Source organism: Marmota monax, unplaced genomic scaffold (assembly GCF_021218885.2).
Source record: "Marmota monax isolate L192 unplaced genomic scaffold, Marmota_monax_Labrador192_F-V1.1 WCK01_AAM20220418_F8-fsc00001, whole genome shotgun sequence".
Classification (NCBI taxonomy): domain Eukaryota; kingdom Metazoa; phylum Chordata; class Mammalia; order Rodentia; family Sciuridae; genus Marmota; species Marmota monax.
The window spans coordinates 40,800,900-40,822,426 of NW_026693777.1; the positions used below are offsets into that span (position 1 = coordinate 40,800,900).

A 21,527-nucleotide genomic window follows, 5' to 3' on the forward strand; every position below is an offset into this window, starting at 1 on the left:
CATCTCCAGACAAAATCTTCAATGACAATAACTTGCCTAGTGTCCTGACTCAAACCTGGTGAGGAATCCTAAGCCAGAACCATCTAGTTAAGAATTTTTTTGTCGGGGTCAGGGATTGAACTCAGGGGCACTTAACCTCTGAGCCATATCCCCAGCCCTATTTTGTATATTATTTAGAGACAGGGTCTCACTGAGTTGGTTAGTACCTCGCCATTGCTGAGGCTGGCTTTGAACTCTAGATGCTCCTGCCTCAGCCTCCCAAGCCTCTGGGATTACAGGGGCAAGGTGTTTCTTGAATACCAAAAATATCCAAAGTTCCTTTGTTAAGACCTTAGAAAATTCTAAGGTGCTGCCTCAGAGAACCTTTCAGTTAGGATAATAGGGTTTAGAAAAAGTATAAGAATGTGTCCCTTAGCAGAAGTTTAACATAGGTGTCAGAATAATTTATTTTTTGAACCCAGGGGTACTTTACCACTAAGCCACATCCTCGGCCCTTTTTATTTTTTATTTTGAGATGGGGTCTCTCTGAGTTGCTCAGGACCTCACTAAGTTGCTGAGCAGGCCCTTGAACTTGAGGTCCTCCTGCCTCAGACCTCACTAAGTTGCTGAGCAGGCCCTTGAACTTGAGGTCCTCCTGCCTCAGACTCCTGAGTTGCTGGGATTATAGACATTGCCACCACACCCAGCTCAGAATAATTTATGATCGTGCTTTTTAATCTAATGGAGTGAGTCAAAATAAGATTTACAAGACCCACAGAGTTTTCTTTTGGAATTCAAGGAATCCTGAACTAGAATCATCTATTTAAGATATGTTTTTAATTAAATTATTTATTTATTCTAATTTGTTATACACGATGGCAGAATGCAATTCATTTCATATTACACATATAGGGCACAGTTTTTCAAGTACTGATTGTACACAAAGTATTTTCACACCATTCGTGTCTTCATACATGTACTTAGGGTAATGATATCTAACTTATTCCACCATCATCCCCTTGCCCTCTTCCCTCCCCTCCCTCCCCTCACCTCCCTCCCCTTTGCCCTATCTAAAGTTCCTCCATTCCTCCCATGCCCCCCCCCCACCGCCATTATGAGTCAGCATCCTTATATCAAAGAAAACATTGGGACTTTGGGTTTTTGGAATTGGCTTGCTTCACTTAGCGTTATATTCTCCAACTCCATCCATTTACCTGCAAATTTTTTTTTGCCATGATTTTATTCTCTTAATGCTGAGTAATGTTCCATTGTATGTATATACCAAAGTTTCCCTATCCATTCATCTACTGAAGGGCACCTGGCTTGGTTCCACAATTTAACTTTTGAAATATATTGGAGAATATGGTGTATTCTAATTTATTTAACCACTTTACTAGGAATAGAATATATCATCTTAAGTTTCATAATTTATCTTAAATAGGTAAACAGTTATTTCGAATATGAGTTGACTGATTTAAGGTAGTGTTTAGTGTTTATATCAGATTGACTTGTAAAGACAACTAAAATGGTTTAAAAGAATGACCCATTATTTAATTTTTTTTAACCTAGAGTAATAATTGTGTTTATTCAGATTGTAAACATGAAGTCAACAGAAAGAAGCTTGGATTTTTTTTGGGGGGGGGTGTGGGGATAGATATTGGGGATTGAATCCAGGCATGCTCTACCACTAAGCTGCATCCCCAGGCCCTTTTATTTTTATTTTGAGATAGGGTCTCACTAAGTTGCTGAGGGTCTCATTAAATTGCTAAGGCTGGCCTCAAACTTGGTGGTCATCCTCAGGTTCCTGAGTTGCTGGGATTACAGGTTTGCGCCACCATCACTGGGTCATTGTTTGGAATTAAAATCCTATCTTGCTCATGTTTTATTCCTTGTGTCTAGGACAGGACTGATCCAGTACATAGCTGGTACTCAAGAAAGTCTTTTTGAAGAAAAGTCTTAAAAATTAGGATTGTTTTTCTGGGCACGGTGGTGCATGCCTATAATCCCAGTGGCTCCAGAGGCTGAAGCAGGAGGATCCCAAGTTCAGAAGCATTCTTAGCAATTTAGTTACATAGGTTTGATACCGTAGTCAAAACCTATCACCGTTCTTTAGTCTTACTATCATACAGTTAATTTCTAAAAGCCTGATATTTTTAGATTAAATTTTATTTATAACCCCAAATTTATGTAAATTTTTGTTTACATATTCAAGTGTGACCTTGGGGTACAATCCTAGAAATGTATTTACCAGCTAAAGAAAGGGTAGTATAAAGATTTATATAGTTAGCAAGAACTGAGTAGCTGTTGCTTATTATCCAAAAAATAGATTCAGATGGTAAACAATTTCTACAAACTTATTATCATGTTTAGAGTAAACTAACATTTCAATAGAAAGGTTTAGTTCTTATATAAGCCAGGACAGCGGACTTTTTTTTCTTCACTATTATTGCCAGACATTGTGTCTTAACACATTTTTTAATGTTCTTTCCATTTAATTCATCACAGATTACTGTTGTGTTCAGGGTGTTTAAAGAAAATACCATATACTATTAATGTTTCTAGACAAAGCTCATAGACAAATAAAAACTAAAAACTAAGGGATTTGTTTATTATCCTTAAAAGTTACTAAAGAAATCTAGTGAACAGAATAGGTGTTGGTTGTGGCCAAAATGAAAATGAATTGATAATTACTAAAATACCAACAGCATAATTATTAAAACTTCTTGTTGGATATGATGTAGTCACACATTTTTTAATCTTGTGACTTGTGATATACAACTATAAGAATGAAGTTCTAAGCAAATGTAGACTATGATATTTTTCAACACTTATTTATTGGAAATCATTTATTACTTTCCTCTGTCTCAGAATTAACACTGGAAGAAGGGACAAAAGAAGGAGAGAAGCAGAGTCTTTATTTTCTATACAGGTCTTCTATTATGATTTAAGAGATCTGGTATTATTTTATTGCTGTACCCTTTTTTTTTTAACACACAAAATTACTATAGTAGTCTTGGGAAAAATAAAAAATGAAACAACCTCTTAGCAAGCATAGGAGACTAATTATTATACCAGCTAAGAGTAAAACATATTTCCCTTGTGCATTAAACATTGGCCTGGGTTACTTTATGTATAATACAGATGAGCTTATGCCAGTACACAATATTAAATGCATTGGATTTGGGTGTATATAACTGCCATACATGATTTTTTTTAAAAGCTCAGACTAAGTGAGTGAATCAAGTCTTTGTGATATCATATACTAAACTTTTTGCTCTTATGGAAGAATTTTGGCATTTCTCACCTAATTTATGTTCATTTTATTTTATTTATTGCAGTGCTGGTTATTAAACCCAGGGTCTTGTGCATTGTAGGCTACGGAGGTACTTCCCTAGCCATTTGTTATATCCAGGTTTCCCTTGTAGCTATTACTTTTCAGGGATTACAGTCGAGCAAAAACAGAAATTTCTTAAAGCTTGAACACTTTTTACTCAATTATATCCCCAAATTAAGAAAGATGTTTGATCTGGATGTGGTGTTGCACACCTGTAATCCCAGCAGCTTGGGAGGCGGAGGCAGGAGGATTTCAAGTTCAAAGCCAGCTTCAGCAAAAGTGAGGTGCTACGCAACTCAGTGAGACCCTGTCTTTAAGTGAAATACAGAATGGGGCTGGGGATGTGTTCAGTGGCCAGTTGCTGGTGAGTTCAATCCCCAATACCCCCCCACAAAAAAGAAAGATGTTTGGTTATTATTAATTTTAGTTATAGAAATGATACAGATAATATTTTTGGAAAATAATAAGATATTTTTCTTGGTAGATGGACAAACATTGGTAAAGTGATAAGGCCTAATGCAGGTAGAGATGTAAGGAAATAGTCCCTCATATATTATTGAGGGGTTTTCAATTGATACATATGCTTGCTGGAAGTAGCTTGGTAATATAATTAAATATATGCACATGCTTTACTCAACAATTCCATTTATGGAAATTAATCACAAGGAAATATTATTACAGATGTGCTAAGATGTGTCTATAAGGAGTTTCATTGGAGTGTATATGTCAAAAATTTGTAGTGTAAAGATTTATATAGTTAGCAAGAACTAAGTAGCTGTTGCTTATTATCCAAAAAATAGATTTATAAAAATTTATATAGCAATCTATATGCCCATAGTTATACAGATTATTCCGTGGGATTTGGATTATGGGAAGGATTTTTTATTTTTGCATAATTTGGATATGTAGCAATTACTAAGAGGTGTTTTGTGTGAAAATTTATTGTTGTTTAGGAGTTCTCTTTCTGCATTTTTTTTAAGTCACAACATTTACTCCTGAGGTCTGTAATATAATGTGATCTGATTTGTAGATATTTGCATGGCACAGGTTATTTATAGTGTTTTTACTGTGTGCCAGGCTTAATTATTTCTAAGCTAAAGGGATAAAATATGGTCAGAATTTCTTCTTGTTTAGGCTATCCGTGTGTGTGTGTGTGTGTGTGTGTGTGTTTTCCTAGCTCTTTTAACATAGTACCATAGACTGATAGCTTATGAATTACAGAAATTTATTTCTCACAATTTTTGAAGCTGGGAATATCAAAAGCATGGGCAGATTAAATGGTTGATGAGGGCCCACTTTCCAGGTTCCTACATGGCACCTTTTGCTGTGTCCTTACATGGTGGAAAATACTAGACGGCTTTCTGGGTCTAATCACATCTAATCGCCTCTGAATGGCCCTACATTCAGATATCACTATTTTGATGACTAATATTCCACATGTAGACTTTAGGGGGACAATCATGCAGACCACATAGCACTGGATCATAAGAAAAACGTATATACGAGAACATTTAAGAGTTATCAGGTTGTTGATATATGTATTTTTATGGAAATTCAAAGAAGGGCATGATTAACTCAAGTAGATCTCCACTGAAGAGTCTATGGTTAAAGTTACATATAAAGAGGGTTTTCTAGTGAAAAATTTGAAGGTAGCCATTGTGGGAAAAGAAAGAGATGTACAAAAAACTTAGAAGTATGAAATGTCAGGTTGTAATTGAGTGAAAAACTATGTAAGTGTTCTTAAACAGAAATAGATGAGAGTAAAAACACAATGAGCCCTGGTAAGGAAGTATCTTGACTTTTTTTTTTTTAAAGAAAGAAACCTGTGCATTCTTGTGTTCATTTTCTTTCTTTCTTTTTTTTTTCTTTTAATATTTTTTAGTGTTGATGGACCTTTATTTTTTATTCATTTATTTATATATGTGCTGAGAATTGAACCCAGTGCCTCACACATGTGAGGCAAGCACTCTACCACTGAGCCACAACCCCAGTCCCACATTTTCTAAGTTACTTTTTCATCTAAGGGAAGACATTGTAATTTTGAGTAAGACTGATCCATTGTAGAAATTAAATAGCATATTACATTATATGAGTGAACAATGTGATAATGCCTAGTCTTGGTAAGGATAGGGACCGCTGCTCTGGGGGTATGTGAATTTAAAAACCATCTTGAAAATAATTTTTATCATGAAAACTGGAACATGTATATATCCTGTAACCTAGCATTTCTATCCCTAGATATGTACCAGAGAAACTGTTGTGCATGTGTACTGTGAGGCCTATACAAGATTGTTCGTAGCAACATTTTTGAAATAGCAAAAAATTAAAACAACCCAAATATCCAGAGACAGAGATTGAGTAGGTGCATTATAGAGTTCTTATTGAGACTCTGCTACATATTAACTTTTATTTTAGGCAAATTCCTTAATTCCCTTGAATTTTAGTTTTTTTGAAGTAGGAAGGATATCTATTTTAGAGGACTGCTGTGGGGATTTAATCAGTTAACATAAAGTACTTGGGACAATGTCTGATACATAGAAAATATTCAGTATGTGTTATTTGTCATTGCTACACAGTTGGTACACATCAATATAAATTTTACCCCAAAAAAATTGAGGCAAAAGTTAAGTCTCAGAATGTCCCATGTTGGTGTATTAGCCAAATAAAACTCAAAAGCATCTGGAGCAATCTGTTGTTTAGATAATACTTAGGTAGTAAAACTGTAAAGAAGACTAAGAAAATGAAAATAATGACTTCAAGGTAGTTTTAACTACTGAAGCTCTAAGTGATAGAAAGGAAGAAGGTTTACATGGAGAAACCCAAGAGTGTTATTTAGTTGTGTTGATTATATTTACTTTTTAAAGTTGAGTCGCAAATATACACATTCATTTCATTATATCATTATAGTGGGTATACCATAATTTTCTTAACCATTCCCTAATTATAGCACATGTAGCTTGTTTTTTTCATGTAGATTGATTTAAATAATCCTTAGAGAAAATGCTTTATACCTAAAAGCTTTTCATTTTTAATACAAGATATTTTTCTTTTTTAGTTTTAAGAAATAGTAAGCATTTGTGATTTTGATTGTTTGAAACTCTGTTCATAAATATTTTGTTCTTAAGGCATAGTCTAATATTTGAGCACAGGAATTTTGTTTTGGAATGTATTTGTAGTATATTGAGAAAATCCAAATAAAAATACCTTAAAAAAATACTATAAAATATAAAATGAGTTCTGAAATGTTTATGCTTTTTATTTTTATTTTTTTTTTAAAGAGAGAGAGAGAGAGAGAGAGAGAGAGAGAGAATTTTTTTAATATTTACTTTTTAGCTTTTCGGCGGACACAACATCTTTGTTTGTATGTGGTGCTGAGGATCGAACCCGGGCCGCACGCATGCCAGACGAGCGCGCTACCGCTTGAGCCACATCCTCAGCCCCTGTTTATGCTTTTTAATTTCTTAAATGGCTAAAATGATATAAATGTTTTAAAAGCTGATACATTTATTTAAAATTGCTTTTTAGAAATAGTTGTTACAGATTTGACTTCTGTGTGTATAGAATTAACAATTCTCATGCCCATTTTCCTTATCACTATTTTTAGCATTGTCAATTTAATCTAAATTTTTAGTTTGGTGAAAAAAAGATATAATTAATAACAAGAAAATCCATTTCGCTAATTTAGAATTCTCTAAAATGTTAATTTGGTTCTCTCAATTCAATGAAAACTTTGAATAGTTCCCTTTTAAAATAAATATATTTAAATAAAATTTGTGTATATATAACTAGAATAGCCTGAGTTATCACAGTAAAATAGGATGGTTATTTGACCTTTTTATGTTTGTTCTGTTTATTTGAATTTACAATTCTTAAATGACTTCTTAGGCTATAATTCAATAAAAGACACCCTAATGAAAACTGTCACCCTTTTAGGCAGGCTTACTTCATGATTATCATTGATGCTACTGTCACAATTCATACTTGTTTTTGGTTCCCTAATCTCAAGTGTTCCTGTTACGCTGATATAGATACCAAATTTATAATGAAAAGAAATTGTGATTCAGAGAAGTTAGCTGTTTAAGTTCTGTATCTTAATTGGATGAGGCAGAATTTTGAGACCCTTTCTCTTAGACTTTGTGTTTTTTCAGTGTTTTCTTCTATTCATTTTGTTCATGATTTCTGACAGTTGACTCATGTATTTTCAGAAATCTCTAGAATAGAAAGTATATTTCTTGAATTTATTTTCTTTTCCCCAAATTGATTGTACATTTTGAAAGAACGGATACAAGTGTTTAGCCAATTCCTTTTCAATAATTTAGCATTAACTGTCTCAACATATTGGGGCATCTGATATGAAAATAAGGTAAAAATAGTGTTTAACTGGTTTTAACATATTTAGTTTTAAGTGAGAGTAAATTCTTTAATATATTGTTTGAAATTTAGTTGCTTATTTCCTGATACAGTAACAGCTTTTAAGAGCATTTTCACTTTTATTATCTCACTAGATCTTATGACAGCACAATGCCATGAATTAGTGTAGGAATTATAAATATTTTGTAATTGAGAAAATTGTGTGCCAAAGAAATTAAATGGCACAAAGCTGTTTTGTTCTAGAGCAAGAACTTGTATTTATAAGTTTAAAATCTCCTGGGGGCTTGGAGCATAGCTCAGTGGTAGAGCACTTGCCTAGCATTTTGAGGCCCTGAATTCGAATCTCACACTGCAAAAGGTGGTAATTAAATAAAAAAATATATATATATCACAGTCATTTTATGAATTTTATTGGTTAATTTTAGAAGTAACACCAACAAAAAATTTTTAAGCCCTTTCTTAATTATAAAAAGAAAAGTTTATAAAGGTATGAACCTTTAAATTTGTTAGCCATATATTCTGAATTATTTTAGAATGAGTCTGTAAATATATTTCAGCCTTTTTACTTGTCTATTGCTGTTTTCTCTTAAATAATTATACAACAGTGGAGAAAATTATAGCAGTTACCCACCCACCCCCCTTACCCCGCTTTCTTTAAAAAACTAAATGAATTAACCCTTCTAGGACTTTCTGGTTTGTAGTGTATTAAATTTCCCATTTAACATGTATTTATTTCATAGACCGTATTGTTCATGACCATTTGAAAGCATGTTTTTAGTGCTTGTCTTGTCTAACCATATTCCTCTACCTAAATCTCTTGTGCTGATTTCAACTCTTCTAAGTAAGCAGCAAATTCAGACTAATTGATTGATTCAAAAAGATATGGACTACTACCATCTTCCTTCTTTTTCTCCAGTTCTTGCTACCTAACTGCATACTTTTTATTTTTAACTTGCAAAATAAGACTCTAATTGAATAGTATTTTCTAATAATTTCTTTGGTTTTTTTAGATTCAGATCATTGTTACTATAATTAAAGGCTTTCTTCTAATTAGATGGCTCTTCTACACGGTTACCTTCAATTCTTCCTAAGTTGTTTTCAGTAAGAAAGCTTATTTTGCTCAGAAAGTTGATTTATTGTGTTTTTTTTTTTCTATTTCTTATTTATTTTAACATGGCTCTCTAATCATGTACCTTGGACTTTTGGAATTGCCATTCATAGCAGTGAGGGTAGTATATACTTAATAATTTGCAAAATACTTGTAATTAAAGTATCTTTTAAAGGATCTTCTTTTGTTAGATCTTTTTTCCCCTGACAACTAATGAGTTGAGGGTTGTTCCCATTAGGCAACTGAAGAGGATACTTCCACTTCTCTAGTGAAAGATCACCTTTTCCAGCAAGAGACAGTTGTTACCAGTGACCCTTACAGGGGCTCAAATATAAGACCATCTCCCTTTGAAGATCTGAATGCCAGAAGAGTCTACCTGCAAAGCCAAGCCAATCAGGTGAGAAAATAAATATTTTTCAGCATGTATAACATATGTGTAGAAATGGTATGTTTTAGAGAAGGATCTTAAGACCATCTTCCTTTACCAGTTAAAATAAACAAAAAAGGCAAAAAAACCAGGAATATGATTTACAGTGAATCAAATCCAGAGTGTGACAGCAAACGTAGATCATATAATCCTATGTCAGTATGTAGTAAATGAAGCCATAAATTTTAAATGTTTTGGTGGCAAAGGTAAAAATGGGAAAAGTGTTCAGAGAAATTTTCATTATCCAGAAGGAAAAAGCATCCTAGTCTTTTGAGAAGCAAGTTTCTCTATAAGAAACTTATCAGACATACTATTTTGAAAAAATATATCATTGGTAAACATACATGTGGCAAATACACTGACACATTTCATAAGGTTGCTTCTTATAGCTTACCTCAAAAACTGCTAATGTATTTCTAAATCAGTTCAATGAAAGCATTTCCACTGGGCATTACATATACAATCCGATTTTAGACAACCATTAGATCTAAAAGTGAAGCCTCAGTTATGGAACATAATCCTATTTTTTTGCTATTCACAGATGATATCAAATCTATCAGAATATCTTCAGTTCTCTTAGTGAGATAAACAAATATTTTTGTTATTGTTAAATAAGCATTTGAAATTGTTACCTTACGTGAACTCATGGGTTTTAAGTTATACCTGATATCTGTGTACAAAATCAAAGTTCATATGTGTTGTTTTTTGTTGTTGTTGTTGTTTTAATTTTTTTGTAGTTGTAGATGAACAGCATGCCTTTATTTTATTTTTGTATTTTTTTCATATGGTGCTGAGGATCGGACCCAGTGCCTCCCATATCCAAGGCAAGCTCTGCCACTGAGCTACAGCCCCAGCCCCTACATGTGCTTTTAATAATATTTTAAAATATCTGTTCTTCTTGATAGATGATATTGAAAAGATGTACAATCGACCCTGTGAATAACAAAGGGTGAGGCAGTGGCCCCTATACATTCAAAACTCCATATTTTGGCACAGTGTCACATGCCTATAATCCCAGCTGTTCGGGAACCTAAGGTAGAAGGATTGCGAGTTCAAAGCTAGCCTCAGCAACTTAGCGAAACCCTGTCTCAAAATAAAACACAAAAAGGGTTGGGTCAGGGATGTGGCTCAGTGTTCAAGTGCCCCTGGTTCAATCCCTGGTGCCAAAAAATAAAAACAAACACAAAGAACTCCATGTATACCTTTTTTTTGTTTTGAGACAAGTTCTTGTCATGTTGCCTAGGCCAGTCTTGAACTTCTGGGCTCCAGTGATCCTACTGTCTCAGCTCAATACACCTCTCTGGGCTTTTTGAAACATGTTTTCCATTACCAAAAAGAGAGATCTTTAGGTAAAGAGAGATCTTTAGTAAATGCAGATAGTTCTAGTTATATGGTTGGTTGGCAAAAATGAAGTGCTTAAGGTCTTGAACTTCAGGGTTTTTGTTCTTCCATTTTCTGGAATTTCATATTCATTTCGTCTTGTTGGATCACCAGATGATGGTAGCAGTGGTAAACTGACATTTACTATGTCCTGCCCTACTTAGTCCCGGGAATAAATGAATTCTCTAATCCCAAGGCTGGGATCAGTTGCTTTTGTCTCTACCACTTGTGGTTTAAGATTTTTCTGGGTGTTTGCATTGGTAATTGAAGTGGCAGTGATACCATCATTAAGGTGGCTGCTGACCTGGGGTCTCACCTTGATTTTCCTTACCCTCTTCATTGTCATCCTTTTCATTGGTGCAGAAAGGCACTATGGAATCATAGTTTATAACCTCGATACATATTCTGTCTCACTGGTTGTTGTTGTCATCCTTTATCTCTCCCTGCACAAGGAGACCCATAGGGTCTCTGTGTGTAGTATGGTGAAAACCTTTGTGTTTGGTGTGGCTGGTATTGTCAGGCCTGACTCAAGAGCATTTTCTAGTCTCTTTTATTGCCCACTCTTACTCTTCTGGTAATTCAACTGATAATTGTATGGAAGACTCCAACTACATGGATAGTGACTATAGTAATTATAGTCTGCTGCATGTTTACTGCCTTCACCTGGAACTTCACCAGATCTTGTAACATTTGCTGTCTCTACTCCTTTTTCTTCTATGACAAAGTCGAGACTCCACAGACTCAATATCTCCTGAACTATGAAGAAAGTTCCTGGGGTATTCTTCATGGCAGACTGATTGTATAACTATATCTTGCTTAGTATCAATTCTGTTAATGAAACCATATTTGTTTCTTACATTAAACTATTTTACTGTTCCCCAAACCTTTCTATGACTTTCTTGCACTGGGCACAAACCAGCTGGGCCATCACTGTTCGTGGTGACGGACTTGGACTTGGCCAGCACTGAGGGTGGTGCCTGCTGGCTGCTTGGTCTTGGCATTGCTGCTCATGGTTGCAGTGATGATGACTAGGGCCATTGATACCGCCACTGTGGCAGCAATGCCTCCTGGGGTATGATGTAACTAGGCCAGTGCCAGCAGTGGCAGGCTACGTCAGATTCTCTGGGGTCTTCTGTCCACTCCTGCAACTGGTAGAGTTCTTGATATAACTTTTGATTTCCCCCAAATTCAGCTACTAATAGCATGGTCTTGACTGGAAGCCTTACCTATAACATGAATAGTCATTTATACATTTTGTATGTTACATGTATTATATATGGTGAAAAACATGTAAGAATCACAAAGAGGCCACTATTTTCTAAAATATAGAATTTACTGGAGATAAGAGCTGCTTATATGGAAATGATTGGTATCAGAGAGTTAAGCAGATACTTGAAACACTTGCTCTCAAGGCAGTAGCAGTAAGAGTTAGCCACGAAGTTGTTACAGTAGTACAGTACTATTACAGTCATTTCATATAGTAATGATTTAATATTGATGTGTCTATGAACTTGTTTACATTTATCTTGACTGGGAGTGGTGCTATGCACAGTCCGTAAGTATATAAGTTTTTATAAATTTTGACTTTTTGTAATAGATTTGTGTATACTTAATGGTAGTAAATGATATAGACTATCTTGTTCATACTTTATGTAATAATGACATACCTAACTTTTCCTAACTTTTTGATATTTCTAAAGCTATGGAGTTTATCTATAAGCTCTTTCAAATTGTCACATCTCAGGAAAAAAAAAATCTACGTAAAAGTGGACCCATATAGTTCAAACCCATGTTGTTCAAAGGTCAACAGTATTAGTGTCCAGTGGCAGAGCTGCTCAGCTAAAAGCCTCCCTGATTCTCTCTTAATAATTTTCATTTTGATCTGAGGAATTCAGACATGCAGTTCGTTAAGGAAGAAATTTGCATCTACGTAGATAATGAGACAGATCAAATAAAGCATTCAGTTCAACATATTATTGCCATTAAATATGTTATACAGTATGTATATAGCATCTGTCAGACCCTGAGCTTAGAGTTGAGGGATACAAAGATAAATGAGCCATAATCTAAAGGAGATTCTGATAATATGTGCAAGCTCATAAAGCTATGGAAGTACAGAATGAGTGCATTAAACTCATGCTAGAAGATGACTTTTCTAGATATGCTTAAACTTTTTAAGGATAAGATATATCATTAGCTAATTGAAGGGTTGGGCTAGCAATGAAAATTATGGGAAAGGACACAAGAAGAGTGGAGGATGAGTGTTTAAAATGGGATGTTTTAGTTTGGACTGCAAAGATACAAACTAGGTGGCTCAAACAAAAAAAAAATTTTTTCTTTCAGTTTTAGCAGCTAGAAGGCTAAGGTCAGAGTTGCTACCATGGCTCTGTTCTGGTGAGGCTTTTTTGCCATGTCCTTACTTGTCAGGATAAGAGAACCCAAGTCTGCTGGTGGCTCTCCTTACAAGGACACTGATCCCATCAGACCAGGGCCCTACCCTCATTATCTATCTCTCAAAGTTGTGTCACCAAACAACCATGACCTTGGGGATTAGAAGTTTAATATCTGAACTTTAGGGAGACCTTTTCTGTCTGTAACAGGGAATCAAAGATGTGAATGATCTGGTGGAAAGACAACATGGAGCATTAAAAAGGGGGGGAAAAAAAACAGAAAGGACAAGGACCCAATAATTAGATGTTTATGTTGTGCAAAACACGTTAGGCTTTATTTAGGTTGTTTTACAAACCTGGTCTACAGTCATGTGCAAGAAGATACAGGAAACCACAGGCTAAACAAGAACATTTTATGGACAGTTGGTTTTACTCAAAAACAAAAATTCAAATTAGTCTTCCAGTTTACATTTCTACAAGTGGTAGAGGTTTCCCTAAACACATGGTATGGCACCCCACATACACATACCAGTATATCACACGCATCCCTGATTTGGTCTTCTTTATTACTTTGGGTAGAAGCAAAGTTATATTTTATTGTGATTTTTATTTATGTTTTCATAATTTAAAATTATGAAATAATAATTAATATTTATATTTTCATAATTATGAACCAGTTAATATACTTATTTACCACTTAGAAACTTTTTCATAAAGTACCTTTTTGGGTCTTTAAGCACATCTTAAATTGAATTTTTGACTTTTTATTATTGATTCATAGGCATTGTTTGTATTTATTAGAGCTAAGTTCTTTGTTGAACGTATGTATCACAATCTCTTTGTGTCTTTGTATCTTTACCTATACATTGTGATGATATTAGTATCTAACTGCTGAAGTTATTATGAAAGTACAATGATTAAATGTATTTATAAAGCACTTAGCAAAAAGTGTTTTGTTAAATAAAACAGTACTATTCCTAGTCACTTATAATTGATACTTTTCCTTATCTCCCAGATTAATGTGACATAGAGAAACAAGGGTTTTTGTCTTGGTCCCTTTGTGTTGCTATAACAGAATACCACCAACTAAGTAGTTTATAAAGAAAGGAAATTTATTTCTCATAGTTCCAAAGAATTTTAAATATCAAGGTGCCAGTGTCATGTGAAAGCCTTCTTGCTGTGTCATCCCATGGCAGAAGGCAAGAAGGTGAGAGGGTAAGAGAGAAAAGGGGGAATGAGACCAAATTCATCTTTTAATCAGGAACCTACTTCTGCAATTAAGGCATTCATCCACTTCTAAGATTAGAGCCCTTGTGACCTACTCATCTTTTAAAGGTACCATCTTTCAGTGCTTGTGTTGGGGATTAATTTTCAACACATGAACTTTGTAGTATGTATTCATTCAAACCATAGCAGTGAAATTATATAAACTAAGTGTTCACACATATCTCAATTTAATAGGACTTAGAATGGAATGGTTTTTCTCTTTTAAAGTTACACATATAAGTAAATAAATAGTGTAGAAATTTCTTAAAGGGAATAAAGCACACTTATATTCAGCAAATACTGTTGGGATTTCATACCAGTCATCCATTTGCATGTGACCCAAAAGACATGAAAAATGAATTTCCATTGTACAGAATCTGGCCCTCAGCTTGCTGGTCAGAAGCTTCATTTTTTTCAAGACTAAAGTCATCTTTCAAAGATTTAAATAATTGAGTTTAAGAAAATGATATGCAAAACTCAGAATGTAAAATTTAAACCACTAGTACTATAGGTACTAGTGAATACAAGTTTGTACATTCTCTACATAAAATAGATATTCATGACTTACCAGATCATCTCTGAAAGCTAGTTTGGTGTGTATGAATGCTCAACAGAGTTAATTAATACGCCTTGAATATTTAGTTGTACTTTGGGGATAGTTTGATGAGTCCTTTTCTGAAAAAGAGGAACAGCCTTATCAAAACAACTAGACTATGGCTTTGTTGAACTATAAAGAGTCTTAACATTTTACCTTGGGTTAGAGACAAAGGATTTTATTACTTATAGCACAATATATAACAGCATGAGCTTCATGTTTGTGTTGGTCCCCCCACCCTTCCCACCACCACCACCAAGATCCATGAGAGTGATGCTCAAGAAGATGTTTACACAGTCAAGTCTTTTCTAATAGGCAATAAGACTGCCTGATTTACCTTGTGCAAGGAGATACTGTCTGTTTTTTTGATCACTGAACAAGCCTGTCTTCATAGGAGAATACTGTCTTCCAAAGGTTTCACTATATGCATGTCCTTGAAAAGATAAACTAAAACAAAGGTAGACGATGCCTATGTGCAGTAAGTAGATTTACAGAAATGAAACCTGTGGTGAATTGTTACCTAATGCTAGCTTAGGTTTTTCCTTCTAGTAATGTTAGTAGAACAATAACATTGTCAATGTTTTGTCTTCGATTATTTTGTATACATTGTGGACTGTTTAAATCCTTTGGATAAATAAATTGATTCAAAATGGTAACACAGGCAGGTTTTAGTTGCAATGTATTGGGCTGAAAGCCATTATTTTTCTTACTTTCAAGTTTTTGAGGATCATTTCATTATAGACAAATAAGAGTGTGTTTGAATAAGCAAATAATGGAAGATTTATAACACATTTAATACCTAAGAAACCATCAAAAAACTTGTAAAGGAAGATCTCCAATGTATTCCCTTTCCTTCATTCTGAAGGTAACCATTACCTTGAATTTTATTTCTAATGGGCAATAAGACTGCCTGATTTATCTTTTTTTTTTTTTTAATCACTGAACAAGACTGTCTTCATAGGGAGAACACTATATTCCAACGGTCTCACTATATGCATATTCCTGAAAAGATAATCCTGGGTTTTCTCACGATTTCCACCACTTACATAGTTTTCTTCTGCCAGAGGATAAACCCACTCTTTCTAGGTTTTTGTTGTTATTAGGCATAGTGCAGGTACAAACTTCTTGTCTATGTGCATGAAATTTCTTCAGGATGTATGGAAGTGAGCTTTTGATGATGTATTATTTTTTAAAAAACGGAAATAAATTAACTATTCAGTTGATTTGTGTCATGTATACAGGGGATAGTGGAAACAGTGGTTGTTTCTTACAAATCAGCTTTAAATACCTACTGTAACCTGATTGCCGAGTAATAAAATTTTCATTATCAACTTCTTGTGTATTTTGAGTACAAATCCTTCTTAAGTTTTATTTGTGGCTAGCATCTCCTAGTTAGTGATTGTTAATTTTACTCTTATGTTCAGTATTTTAGTGAGCAGACATTCTAGTTTAAGCTTTGTCTTTTAATCTAATTTGAACTGATTTTTTTCATGCTAGGGATCCAGTCCCCTCTGTAACTACTTGTTGATTAACAGTGTCATATTTGTCATGTATCAAGTCTCCATGTATGTTTGGATCTGTTTCTTGTCTCTCTAAACTGATTGGTTGGTCTCCTGTCTGTCATTGCATTAGTCTTTACTATGCAATTGCTGTAGTTCTATGATAAGTCTTAATATATATGTACAGCAAATGCTCTAACTTTGTTTTTCCTTTGAGTTCTTTATTTGACTGCTTGACCTTTCATAAAATTTAGAATCAGTTTGTCAGGTTTGATGAAAAATATTTTTGTGGTTTATGTTCAAATTACACTGAATTTGTGTATTAGCTTAAAGGAAGCTACAGTTTTATCCATGAGTATGATATATCCCTCTATTTAGTTCTGTCTTTTTAAAAAATATTTTTAATTGTCAATGGATCATTTATTTATTTATTTGCGGTGCTGAGGATTGAACTCAGGGCCTCACATATGCCAGGAAAGCACTATACCACTGAGCCACAAACCCAACCCTAGTTCTCTCTTAATAAAACTTTGCATTTTCTTTATGAGTATTTTCCTATTTTAAAAAATCTCTTATCATTTATAATCTTTTCTTCTTTCATATCATTTTGTTGTCATTTTAAATGGAATCCTTTAAATTTTTTTTTTTTGTGACCAACTTTGAAGAAGCACCTCCTGTGTATATCTCAGCTGATAAATTCTTCTGAAGACTATAAAATAGTTTTGGTTCTCAGTGCTTTAAAAAGCAATAGTTAGTTGGGTGTATCTTACAACATCTGTGTTTAATAAGTGTATAGACAACATCCATTTGTCTTTTCACTTACGGATCATGTGGGAGACCTAATAATTATAAACTGTTGACTCAGGTAGATTTCACAGTTACATCTGTTTAAGTAGTACATGTGACTTTTTTCTGAGACAGTAAAATTTAGGTAATAAGTGAAAAAGTAGGTGTCCTTGCTTCTTAAGGTATAGGAATGTGTATTTAATATATAAGTTGAAGTCATTAAATTTTATCAGGAAAAAAATTGTTTCTTTTTGGTGGTGGTGGTGGTGATTGTACTTGACCAAATACTTAACTCATTCTGTGTTTACTTCAAGCCCAGTTTCCTTCATGAAGCCTTTCTACACTATTTAATCCATTGTGAATATTTTCCATTAATTCCTGAATTCTTATATGTTTTACCTATAAGTATACAAAAGTATCTGTAATGTATCACTAACTGTAAGAAAACTCAAGAAAAGCATTCCATTTGTATTTAAAACTTTTAAAGATGTACATGTTTGTGTGTGTAAATTTTTGGAAGAATTCACTGAAAATTGTTTTTTATTAGTTAACTTCTAGGATGGGGACCAAACATCTAATATGGAAGATTTTTATTGTATGTACTTCAATACTGTTTGAAAAATTTGCCATGTTACTTGTATTATTTTTTTATTTTCAAGGTTATAGTCTTATTAATAGTAGGATTTGGATCAAAATAATCCAGGAAAATAATCAATAAGAAAATAAGATTACTGCAGTATTGATAATTATTGAAGCTAGGTGGTAGATGTGGAAATTCATTTATAATAATTTTTTATTATAAAATTCTAAAAATTAAGCTTTGGTAACTTTCAGCTATAAAATCTGGCTCCAATCCCAAAAACCCAAATGCCGAATGTTTTCTTTGATATAAGGAGGCTGATTCACAGTGGGATAGGGAGAGGGAGCAAGGGAGGAATAGACAAACTCTAGATAGGACAGAGGGGCTAGAGGGGAAGGGAAGGGGCATGGAGTTAGAAATGATGGTAGAATGTGATGATCATTATTATCCAAAGTACATGTATGAAGACACGAATTGGTGTGAATATACTTTGTATACAACCAGAGATATGAAAAATTGTGCTTTAAATGTGTAATAAAAATTATAATGCATTTCACTGTCATTAAAAAAAAAAATCTAGCTCCAAAATGGGCTTTGCAATTCAAACAACTAAGAAATGTCCCTATCACTTATATATATATTATTCATATATCATTAAGTCATCCTTTTAAATATACAATTTGTTGGTTTTTAGTAAATTCATAAGACTGTGCCACCATCACCACTATTGAATTCCAGGAAATTTTCATCCCCCTCCAAAATTTCGTACCAATTAGCAGTCATTACCACTCCATCTTTTCCTTCAGTCCTTATCAATCACTATTATAACATAATATCAATATTTTATTCCTTTTTTAGCTGAGGAATATTCCACTATATGGATTGCCACATTTTGTTTATACTTTCATCAGTTGATAGATATATTTGGGTGATTTCTAATTTTTTGAGTACTTGTTAATTGGTGAATGTAATGCATACATTTTAAAATGTATAGGAAAATAGCTTTTTTAAAAAAAAATTAAGGTGAGGGGAATTACAATACCTTTTATAAAACCATTTTGAAAATGTGCACTGTGTATGGTTTCATTAAGAGCAAGAAATTCATTCTGTCATCACTTACATAAGACACTGTTTGTATTTTAGATAACATTTGGGCAGCCAGGCCTAGACATTCAGAGCAGAAGTGTGGAATATGTGCAGCGGCAAATACCCAAGGAATGCGGAAGCTTAAAATCCCAAAACCGGGTAAGTAATATCTTCTGCAATGAAATATAGGCAATTAGCATATAGGTGAAGTTTTCTAGTCATTTGAATTCTTTATATAGTTGAAATAATTTCCATGTATAAATTTGCTTCATATTTACTTATAAACCCTGTTATTTAAACTCCATCCAAAATTTTTCTTTTGAATTTGTATGTATATCGGATAGGACCAATAAGAATAATATACTGTTAATTTAGTGGACTTCACCCATCAGCCCATCCTTAGCCCAGACTTGGAATTTAATCCCAATTTCAAATATCTGTAGAATAAAAGATTGCCCCAAACTGGATTAGACACTTGTTTGTACACTAGTCCTTGTATCCTGGAACTAGAACTAGGTAATACAGATTTGACTACTAGAAAACCATCTCCTTTGTGGATGGTGGGTAGGGTCAAAAGACAGTTTTGTTCCCCAACCCCAAAAAGTCATCTATCCACGAGTTAGATACAAAGAGAAGACAAATGAGAGAAAGAGAGATGGGGTTGGTATGTAAGTCATTTTTTAGGGATTTTTCTGTATAGCTGAGCTATAAACATTTATATTCTTATATTAGTTTGAGGGGGCTGCCAGGGTAAAATACCACAGACAAAGTGGCTAAAATAGTAGTTTTATTTTCTCACAGTTTTTGAGGCTGAATTTCAAGATCAAGGTCAAGGGGTTGGTATGTTTAGTTTCTTCTAAGCCCTTTTTCTTTGACTTATTGATGGCTACCATCTCATGTGGTTTTTCTTCTACACATGCTTCCCTACTATATCTCTCTGTGTGTCCAGATTTCCTCTTACAAGGCCACCAGTAAGACTGGTTAAGGTCTACCCTGATTCCTTATTTTAAGGAATCTCTCTCTCTCTCTCTCTTTCTCTCTCTCTCTCTCTCTCTTTTTTTTTTTAAGTCACCTCTTTAAAAGCCCCATCTCCAAATATCATATTCTGATGTTAAGGCCTCAACATATGAATTGGGGAAGGATATGATTCAGCCCATAATATTCTTCCCACTGGCTCCAAAGTTCATGCCTTCTCACATACAAAATACACATGCCTTTATTTCTGTGGCCCCACAGTCTTGACAGATTCCAGTATCTACTCTAGTTGCCAAATTTCTTCTAAATAGCATTTCTGCCAGTTGTGGGTGTGTTGAGGTATGATTCATTTTGAGACAGATTTCCCTGCCACCTGTCAGCCTGTGACACTAGACAAGTTATTGCTTCTAAAGTATAGTGTGGTAGGAAAGGCATAGGGTAGACATTCCCATTCAAAATGAGAGAAACTGAAATGAAGAAAATTGTCATATGAGTCCTAAGCAAATCTAAACCTGATGGGAAATTTCATTAGGTTTTAAGACTTGAGATTAATTCTCCTTAGCTTTATGCTCTGTCCTCTAGGCCCACTGGGATGGTGATTCTACACCCAGCCCTGGGTATAAACTTCTCCTCCATGGCCTTGCACTGCTACTGCATGGCCCACTAAAACTCAGAAGTTAGCTTCACCCTCTGGAACTCAGAGGGGACAGTCCTACTTCAGGATCCTCTTTCTCTTTTGAGATATGACATGTCATGAACATGACACTTGTTCACAGCCACATAACTCTTGGCACATTCTGTAGAATCCCACAAGTCCTATAGCCATTCTTTGTTTCATCTTGCTTCTGTCCCTTTACATCCAAATTGGCAACGTCTTGCTTTATCCTATGATCATCCAGCCACACCCTTAGTATTCTCTTTAGAACACACCTTGCTTAGAAAGTTCCTCTGCTGAATGTTCATGTATATCTCTCCTACCTTCCAAAAAATACTAAAACACAGTTCATCCACGTTCTTTGTTATTTTATACCAAGGATTGCCCTTTCTTCCAATGTCCAGTAATGTGTTCATTTCCATCTTAAACCCTACCAGATGGATCTTTAAGTCCATGTTTCTACCAGTTGTCTCTTCAAGGCTCTTTCTAATGTCCATCTTAAAATTTTGTCAGCTTCTGGGGCTGGCGATGTGGCTCAAGCAGTAGCGCGCTCGCCTGGCATGTGTGCCACCTGGGTCAAACAAAGATGTTGTGTCCGCCGAAAAACTAAAAAATAAATATTAAAACTCTCTCTCTCTCTCTCTCTCTCTCTGACTCTCTCTCTCTCTCTCTCTCTCTCTCTCTCTCTCAGACTCTCTCTCTCTTTAAAAAAAATATTAAAAAAAAAAAGAAAAAAATTTTGTCAGCTTCTACTTATTACTCAGTTCCAAAACCATTTCCACATTTTCAAGATATTTATTATAGTAGCATGTCACTTCCTGGCATGAAAGTCTGTAATAAGGTTCTCCAGAGAAACAGATTGAGTAGGATTTAGTTTTAATGAATTGGTTCATGCCACCATGGAAATACAGATCTCAAGTTTTCAGGGTAAACTGTGTCAGGCTGAAGACCCAAGGAAGAGTTGCAATCTGAGTCCAAAGGCAGCCTGCTGGCAGAGTTTTTCTTGTCTGGGGAAAGGAATATTTGTTCTATTAAAGTCTTCAGCTGATTAGATGAGGTCCACCCACATCATAGAAGGTATTGTGCTTAGCTCACA

The 21,527-nt window shown here is 34.4% G+C and overlaps 1 protein-coding gene across 1 annotated transcript in view; it reads left to right on the top strand.

Annotated features, from left to right (window-relative positions):
- Spred1 (sprouty related EVH1 domain containing 1) overlaps positions 1–21,527 on the top strand; it is an 87,151-nt gene that overhangs the window by 60,402 nt on the left and 5,222 nt on the right. The window contains exons 5-6 of the mRNA XM_046461394.2: positions 9,031–9,189; positions 18,859–18,960. Coding sequence (XP_046317350.1) covers positions 9,031–9,189; positions 18,859–18,960 — 261 coding nt within the window. The remainder of the gene's footprint in view (positions 1–9,030; positions 9,190–18,858; positions 18,961–21,527) is intronic.